This window comes from Euprymna scolopes, chromosome 20 (genome assembly GCF_053919585.1).
Source record: "Euprymna scolopes isolate OS-2025 chromosome 20, ASM5391958v1, whole genome shotgun sequence".
In the NCBI taxonomy this organism is placed as follows: domain Eukaryota; kingdom Metazoa; phylum Mollusca; class Cephalopoda; order Sepiida; family Sepiolidae; genus Euprymna; species Euprymna scolopes.
The window spans coordinates 100,576,640-100,586,484 of record NC_136501.1 but is presented as its reverse complement, the minus strand read 5'-3'; the positions used below and the strand labels follow the sequence as shown (position 1 = coordinate 100,586,484).

The following is a 9,845-nucleotide window of genomic DNA, read 5'->3' as shown; positions in this document are numbered from 1 at the left end:
CAGGTTTCATTTGTAAGACATCAAATGTAATCGATTATGCTGGTATTTCGGACTTATGTTATTAAGAGTTACACACACAGGGTTCTCTCAATGTAGACTCCGATCTTCTTCACCTGTATTTTGTAATACAAGGGAATATTTATATTGAACTTAGAAAATTTAAAGAAACCTTGAACAGCATCTGTTAAATTTTCCACCAGCATGTGCCTACAGGCATGAGACGATTAAAGTACATTGCAAATGTAGTCGTTGTGCCACGGGCAATCATATTTTTACTTCCGGAAGCTTGTCAATTTAAACCTAACTTTTATTACATGTTTCGACGTTGCAGTGCGGGTTGTGGAGCCGTCAGTGCAGGTAATAGATCATGAAATCTATTAAGAAACGTAAAAATGAAAATCAGTTATATTTTAAAAATCTATGGCGCTTCTATGTAGATCGAGATGTGACATTCATAAAGGGAGACAGCTGCTGTCAACTATCATTTGGGTAAAATGATTTTTTTCATTAAAACGGATGTATATGATCGTGTAACGCAAATAATAAAAAAATATATATATAATATGCAAAGAAATGGGGTAGATGCAAGTGTGAAAACAAAACCATAAAACTTACGATACACACACAAATTCACAACACTGCAAACAATCAATTGTAAAAACTCAAAATAATATTAATATAATTATGATAATGCTGTACATGATTAGAAAATATATTTCGTAAAATGTTACTTTAAAAACTACATGTTATGAAAGTTAATAATAAAAATAGTTTGTATTTATCAAGTTCGATCAAATAGAAAAAAATCAATGTAAAAAATAATAGCATAATTTAAATTACAAAACTGAAATTGATGTCTTACTTGAAATGAAAATAACTAAATAAAAAAGAACAAAAAAACTAAAAATATAATAAACGACGATATAAAATTCCAAAAGGAATGATTTAATAGTGTATATAAAATATTGACAATAATACTAAATAAAATAATAATAAATAACAATATTATAAACGTAATTTAAATTAGAAAGTGAAATTGGTTTCCAACTCGAAATTAAAATAACGAAATCAAAAGAATTAAAAAAATCAAAAATATAAGCAACAACATACTATTCCAAAGAGCATAATTTAATAGTAAATATAAAGTGTTGGTGGTAATAATAATAATAATAATGATTAATAATAATGTAAAATAAAATAATAATAGTATTTAATAATAATAGTAATTAATAATAATGTTAAATAAAATAATAGTATTTAATAAAAATAGTAATTAATAATAATGTTAAATGAAATATTATTTAATAATAATAGTAATTAATAATACTGTTAGATAAAATAATAGTAGTTAATAAAATAGCATTTAATAATAATGTTAAATAAAATCATAATAGTATTTAATAATAGTAATAATAATAGTAATAATAATAGAACTAATAATAATAGTAATTAATAATGTTAAATAAAATAATAATAGTATTTAATAAAGCATAAAATAATAGTATTTCATAATAGTATGTAATAATAATGTTAAATAAAATAATATCAATAGTATTTAATAATGTTAAATAAAATAATAATAGTATTTAATAATTTTAAATAAAATAATAATAATAATATTTAATAATAATAATAATAATAATAATAATAATAGCCACAACAACAAGAGGATATGCTGGACGTGAGGGAAAATGTCATACATTATTAGGATGTAGAAACGGTAATGTTCCTTACTAAAGGGTCAAAAAGCTTGTTTATACTGATAATCATGACAGTGCCACAGATACAACGAATAAACTGTTAACAATAAAAAAAAATCCCGAGGAAAAATATACATATATAAATATCTATGAAAATTTATATACATATATTAATGTATCGCCCTACGGGTTTACATTAATCTTATCCACGAGAAATGTAAAAGGTTTAATGATTACCCAATTTCCATTAGATATGCTAATAAGTACAGGAAAATAAAAAAAGAAAAATGACTGTCAGTTTATTAACCAAATACATCGTCATATAAACTTTTATAAGACTACATCTTGCTAAAAAAATACTTCCTACAAATATCAAAGCAAAATTCTTTAATAAATAATTGCCGTATATTCAGTAAAAACGGGAAAGCTTCTGTATTCATGTGTATGTCGTCATATGAATGCATCTAACAAGAGTTATTTGCCTGAATGGTATACAAGATGCCTTCATTGGCATTATAGACTTTACTTCGGGCATAAAAATTCGGCGTAGAGATTTAAAACATTGTTATTGCAAGCTATCTAATGCGATAGCTGATGAATTGTTAATCCTCGTCCAAATGAACAGCTACGATAGAAATTGGAATACCACCTACTAAGATCAAATAAAAATTGACGTATTTTAAAAATGCAATGTGGACGTGATGACATTTTAATTGAACGATATGCAATCATACTCTTATTAAATTTGGGGAAAAAGGTCACAGAAACGTAAAAAAAAAATGGTTCAGACATATGATGTTAGCATTAGCTTTGGAGAAGAATGAGTTATTCACTATATGATGTTAGCATTAGTTTTGGAGAAGAATGAGTTATTCACTATATGATGTTAGCATTAGTTTTGGAGAAGAATGAGTTATTCACTATATGATGTTAGCATTAGCTTTGGAGAAGAATGAGTTATTCACTATATGATGTTAGCATTAGTTTTGGAGAAGAATGAGTTATTCACTATATGATGTTAGCATTGGCTTTGGAGAAGAATGAGTTATTCACTATATGATGTTAGCATTAGCTTTGGAGAAGAATGAGTTATTCACTGAAATCAGAGAGTCTGTACGAGAGAAGCGTGGAGAGAAGAAAATCAAAACGCCAGATGACACATTTTTCCTATTTAATAATGAAACAGAGGCAAACAATTTTTCACTTTACAAAACAAAGTGCATCCCGTATTAAAGTGTTCTTACGAGCGAGAGAGGAATTCTATTTTAGCCTTCTCTGAAAACTCCATGAAGTTATTTGACATAAATTTCCCGTAAACAAACTTTTACGTGTCTGTATACAAGTTGTTATTCATTTTGCTCTTACAGACGAAAGTATAATTTAATTTGGTCCTGAACACATCGTGCTCTCATGATTTGTTCACAATCTAAATTGGATGACGAACTAAAAACGATCATCAATAATGGGTATCCTCTAGATGTGATTTACTCTGTCATACAAAGGGGCGGGGACAATTTTTCTCAAATAAAATCGAAGATAGCGACTAACATTCATTTACCTTGGTTAGGAACAATAAGTGAAAAATTCGCCGAACAGATTAACTCAGCTGCTGAGCATTGCCATTTTGCCTCTAATGCACATGTGATGGAAAAGGACGATCGTGTCCATGTATACAATAAGTCCTAGTTTGATGTCAGTTTGGGAAATAGACGCACGATTATTCGCGAGGAACTGAAGATCCGGAATATTTGAGCGAATGCGCCACTCCACATCTTCATACTTGTCACACTCTATTTGACAAAAATGAGCATGAAGACAGTTCCTCGCCCCCTATGGTCAAGAACTTTCTCCCTATGATTTTTATTTACCCCTAAACTCACGGAAAAGCTAAGTAAGTGTCGTTTTGAGACAATTGTGGAGATCAAAGTTGCTGTACCGAGGGTCATTGACACGGTCCTACAAGAGGACTCCATGGAACCTTCCAAAAGTTGTTAGAACTATACAAGTGCATTGCAGCCGAGGAGGATTACTTCAAAGAGAACTAGAGTCTCATCTGTGCTATCAAAAAAAAGTGGCCATGCGAAAAAAGATCTGGAAACTTATTGAATGCACCTTGTAGTTAAAGAGGGGTAAAGCGATAGATCCTCACCGAACGAGATATCCCCAAGCATCTTGCTGTGCAAATGAAGTGCCACATTGTAGACCATCGTGCAAGCCTATCACCGTCATTTTCCTGGTAAATGCTCTTAGCGTTTCTGTCGAACTTGCAGGCCAGCTGCGCGTAAAACTGTTAGCTCTTTCAAGTAAAGCACGTTTTATATTTTTATAAGAAAATATTTCATGTGCAATTAATTTTTTTAATTAATAATCGTATTTTTGTCAATTTGTGCGTTAAAATTGATTGGCGAGAATTAATTTTAATATAAAGAACATAGACTTAAATGATCTATTAAACTTAATAGAGCTATGCATCTAAATCAAAAACTATACTAATCTAATTATATATATATATATATATATATATATATATATACATAATTAGAAAGCTACATTCGTGAATTTTGTGGAAGAAATATTAGTTCATCAGATTTTATTGCCTGTATATATGTGCTATATATGTAATATAACAAAAGACAAGTGATACGAAACACCCCCACAAAACGTTTCTTACACACCAACCTTCGTTTACACGGTCATTTTATGGGTAACAATGTCAGCCTTTACGGGCCAACAAGATATTAAATATCCTGGGGTTTAAATACAGCATTTTCATATATGCCTGACAAAGGTTTTTGTGGAAATTTTAATTTTGGTGACAAATGATGTATTTTCAGATATGTTTTGTAATAATACCTTTATTTTATATATCATTTTAAGAGCAGTTTACGCTCGATGTAATTTGTTAAAATTACAATAATTTTCAAAAAAATTAGGTCTTTTTTCCAGAACCTGAAATACAAAGTGGAACACTGCAAAATCAGACAATTTTTACGTTACTGTCATGAGTACACTTGGTTGCATTTAGAAGTGTGTTGTTTCTTATGCCCCTTATATCGCTCAATAAATTATTGATTGAGCTGGGAAGTGCTCATCTAAATTTAAAATATAAAATCCGCAAGAATTTCCTGGTCAACTTGATAGCAATATATATATATATATATATATATATATATATATATATATATATATATATATATATATATATATATATATACCGTGTACACTTATTATTTAATCTAAATCGCTTAAGATAAGGCCTGGATCAACTTGATATTAGGAGCTTAAAAATAAAGAACTTAGCAACAAACTGTGTTAGATTGTGACACATAAAATACAATGTTCTTCTCAATTATCACAAACATCGTTCATGGAATGCGCATAATTTAAAAGAACATAATGGAAGGTATTTTTTTTACTTTTAAATTAGGGAATATTGACTTGTAGTATAAGTTGGCTTGATTTTTTTTTATCTACATGAATAAAACAGTAGATGTTCGACATGCCTTTAGAAAGTTTTCAGACATTTATGTACAGGCATTTAAAATTATCGTATTGATAGTTATCTTTTGAAATGACTGACCAAATCGTATGATTTCATGTTCAAATGAACAGTAGAAAATAGAAAACATCGTATTGTCACGGCTGCTGGATTGCACGTGAAGAAGAACGCTATGCAATAGAATTCTGTTCTAAACTAAGAAAAACGCCACAGAAACGTACTGGATGCTTTACACAAATCATGAATTCACCTGATGTAAGCATCTAAAAAAGAACAAAGTAAAAATAAGTCTTACGTAGTTTATGACTTAGAAAACACAATTCAGCTTTCTCTTATGAGAAAAAACATCGTTCATGGAATATGATAAAATTAGGAATAAATAATGGAAGTCCACAAGGCTGCCGTCTCACTCCCCTTTAATCTTTAAATTAAAAAAAATCCTATTTTGAAGTATAATTTTGTAAATTTATATCTATATCAATAAAACAGATGTATGTATTTGTGTCTGTCTGTGTCTAAATATTTAACCGCTTAACTCTTAAACTACATACTACTGAAATGAACGAAGATAGTAATCATACACCTATTATGGTGGAAACCGAGTTAAACTATTGTCATGGTTGATGAATACCGCGTGCACAAATAACCAAGTTGAAAAGCAAAATGTTCTTTTAAATTAGCCGACATTACAATTATGTTGCGCATGCGCAAAGTAATCATAGATAATGGCGGTTTAAATTTGTAATTTTCTTATCTATATGTCAGATTTTTTTTCACAAATTTCTACGTTTTGCTTTCGTTACTTCGTGGTCCATTCTGCAGACTGGAGTTTGCACCTGTTAATAGTATATCCCTCTGGTTTGTTTACTCTATCTATATTTTACTGTTCGGTCTGCATTGGTAATATCGATTATTACAGTTTCCTATTTTAACGTGTAGACGGATCTATAATACCATAAAAAATATACGACAAATATGCCATAAAAAATCAGTTAGAAAAATTGATGAAGTTAATTATCACATATTCTAAAAGACAAGAATGTGAAATGCCGCTGATATACTGGAACGTAAACAGCAGATTTTAATTAAATGTAACTTATATTACAAAGTAGAAAACACCACAAAGCTAGAATGTCTTAAATACAATTAAAATGGAAATGAAAAATAGATAGAAATGCCTTTTCTATGGTAGCTTTACATGCGCATGTAACAATTCAGCGGTACTAAATCTCAGAGGGGCTAGAAACAAAAATAGAACCCATTATATTCGCGTGTAGAACATTATATCATGGTATATGTATGGCTGCCTATTTTTTAATTCCAGATTCAGATTAAAACAAGTTTAAGTAAAATCTTAGACACATATCTTTATGACATGTAATCACAATCATCAGTTAATTAATCGTCTTACTATTATATTACCATTTTAAAGCTTCTCCCTTTAATATGAGAATTACTTGAAAATTATATATATATATATATATATATATATATAATTCCTATATGTATATATGTTAACAATTAAATCCATATATATGTATATATATATATATATATATATATTTACAATTAAATCCATATATATGTATATATATATATATTTACAATTAAATTCATAGATATATATGCATATATATTTACAATTAAAGTCATATATATTTACAATTAAATTCACATATATATATGTATATTTACAATTAAATTGATATATATATATATACATGTATGTATATTTACAATTAAATTGATATATATATATACATGTATGTATATTTACAATTAAATTGATATATATATATATATATATATACATGTATGTATATTTACAATTAAATTGATATATATACATGTATGTATATTTACAATTAAATTATATATATATATTTACAATTAAATTGATATGTATATATATATATTTACAATAAAATTGATATATATATATATGTTTATATATATATTTACAATTAAATTGATATATTTATATATGTATATATATTTACAATTAACTCTATATATATGTATATATATTTACAATTGATATATCGATATATGTATATATATATATTTACAATTAAATTCATATATATATATATATATATATACAATATAATCCATATATAGTTACAATAAAATTCATATATATATATATTTACAATTAAATTCATATATATTTACAATTAAATTCATGTATATATATATATATATATATCTTTACAATTAAATTTAAATATATATATATATATATATTTACAATTGAGATATGTATATATATACATTTAAATTTAGCTCTCTCTCTATATATATATGTACAATTAATTGAGATATACATGTATTTACCATTAATTGATATATATATATATATACTTACAATTAAATTAAGCTACACACACACATATATATATAGATATGTTCAGTTAATTGAGATATATATATATATATATATATATATTTACAATTAATTGATATATATATATATATATATATATATATATATATATTTACAATCGAGTAATATATGTTCGATAAGAAGAAAGGTTCAATAAAAATACAAATAGAAGACAATGCAAACAAATGTTTTAAAGGCGATATTCAAATCAAATGTAATGAAACCGATCAGGACCAATTACGGGCCATATTGTTTTTTTTTTCTGTTAATGCAATTACTGTCTAACTGTTCTGTCTCTCCATGAATACAAACCTTCAGTTCCTGTGAAAAACACTTCAAAAACTGATCTGAATTTTTATTGAATATGCTTTGCCTTACGGTCAAGTCGATTTTCACGAGGTGTATCTTAACGTATCTGTGAAATCGTTCATAGACAACACTATCACAATCCTGATTGCAAACAGTTTTACACATTTAAAGTAGAAATATATTTTTTTGTTAATTTGCTCGGATGAAGTTATTCTTAAGCATAATCCCTGACGAAATCAAGAGACGACGTGTGATCTTACGCTTTAAAGAATCTCGGGAACAGACAGAGAAACAACTTGTCATCATATTAATTCTGGATTAAAGAGTGCATTTGTTTCCCGCTGTTGCTTTCATTAGACAACATTTTTTGGACGATGGGAGTAAACGAAGAGCCAATAGAATTATTTTTCATTTTCAACAGTTCAAAAATATATCTGTGTTAAAATACTTCGTGGAGATGTGGTAATTATGTTCCGATACGTTTCCACTATATAATCATTTTTTTTATATTGTAACTAATGATATTTTATGTCTGTCTTGTTAGATAGAGCATGATCTGTATGACTTCCGTTAGGCAAATCAGCAATTCTGCGTTCAAATCTTGTAGTACTAATTTACGTTCATAATAACGATGTCAAAAACACAGGAAAAAACGATTTAATTCACTCTGGCACAACCACTGCATTACACCCCACACTAACGTAATCAACTGTTTCAATGTAGAGGTATCGAAGGATATTTAAAAAAAAATCAAATCGTTGCTTAAACCGATTAGCTCTCATTTTCATTCTTCAAACACGAATGCAATACAATCTTATTTGTAATAGTTCGTACATCATAAGCAATAACACTGGCGTAAAATACTTCATTACGCACTGTTGTTAATACTGTTGGTTTTATAATACGATCTGTAAATAATGCCTTTTCTTGATGTTTAGATGCAAAAGTGAAATATGTTGAAAGAATGTGCTCTTGACAAAATAAAAAAAAACAATCGGGAAGCGTCGCTTTTAGTTTAATATAAAAAAAACATGTTTTTTATTAAGTTAGTTCTTACATAATCACTAAAGTTACAGGAAAAACGAAAATTAATATCCTAAATTGAAAAGAATCTTTTGAACGTGCTCTTACATTTGATTTTATTGGCTGAAGCGTTTTATCGTGTAAGGATATATAATTCCTTAATCGCTATTGTAAGGTTAGCTTGTATAAAAGTGAACTTTTGTCCATATTGTTTTTTTTTATAAGTAGGATTGTCAATACTTATCAGACGGATTTTAAAGCGCGAACCCTGCTCATCAAATATATTTGTGTGAAATCACACAAAAAAATCAGTCAGAAAGCACGCGCGCGCAAAGTTCCTGTTTATTATATATATATAAAGCATTATATATATATATATATAGTTATATATATAATGTATAATATAAATTATTATATAAATATTAAATTTTAACAATTGCGAAAATATTGAGCTAATATTGCCGATTATATTGATATATTATTAATTTTAATCAACTTTGTCTATTTTTAATTATGTGTTACTACAGAGTGTTGGGTTCATAGAGTAAACTTTTATATATTATTTACAATTTTTATATTCCTTATATAAATAACTACCCTGGCTGTCCGGCGTTGCCCGGGTGTTTGAAGGTGTGTGTTGTGGAAAAATGTGTAGAAGGAAGGCAGTCAGGCTCGAGCTTGTACCGCAAAGGAGGAAGAGCACGTAAAAAAGGGATGTTTTTGCTGCTGCGTCCATCGCCAAACCGGAAATGGCGAAGGTTTAAAAAAAAGATAAGTAAATGGAAAAAGGGGATCACTTTCGAAAATATCGGCGAAAAAAAAGGTCCCTTTTTGAAGAGAAGAGACCGCTTGAGGATGATGAAATGTTTTTAGTCAATTATTCGATATTAATCGTCCGGGGGTTGGGATTTAAAACGATATCGATCTT

The 9,845-nt window shown here is 28.0% G+C and overlaps 1 protein-coding gene across 3 annotated transcripts in view; it reads right to left on the bottom strand.

Annotated features, from left to right (window-relative positions):
* Nucleotides 1-9,845, bottom strand: part of LOC145241556 (glutamate receptor ionotropic, kainate 2-like) — a 459,102-nt gene that overhangs the window by 117,431 nt on the left and 331,826 nt on the right. Inside the window, exon 14 of one of the 3 annotated variants that reach the window (XM_080104624.1) lies at nucleotides 1,938-1,956. The exons of the other annotated variants lie outside the window; for them this stretch is intronic. Within the exon in view, the coding sequence (XP_079960750.1) occupies nucleotides 1,948-1,956 (9 nt within the window). The 3' untranslated portion in view covers nucleotides 1,938-1,947. The remainder of the gene's footprint in view (nucleotides 1-1,937; nucleotides 1,957-9,845) is intronic. 3 annotated transcript variants of the gene reach the window in all.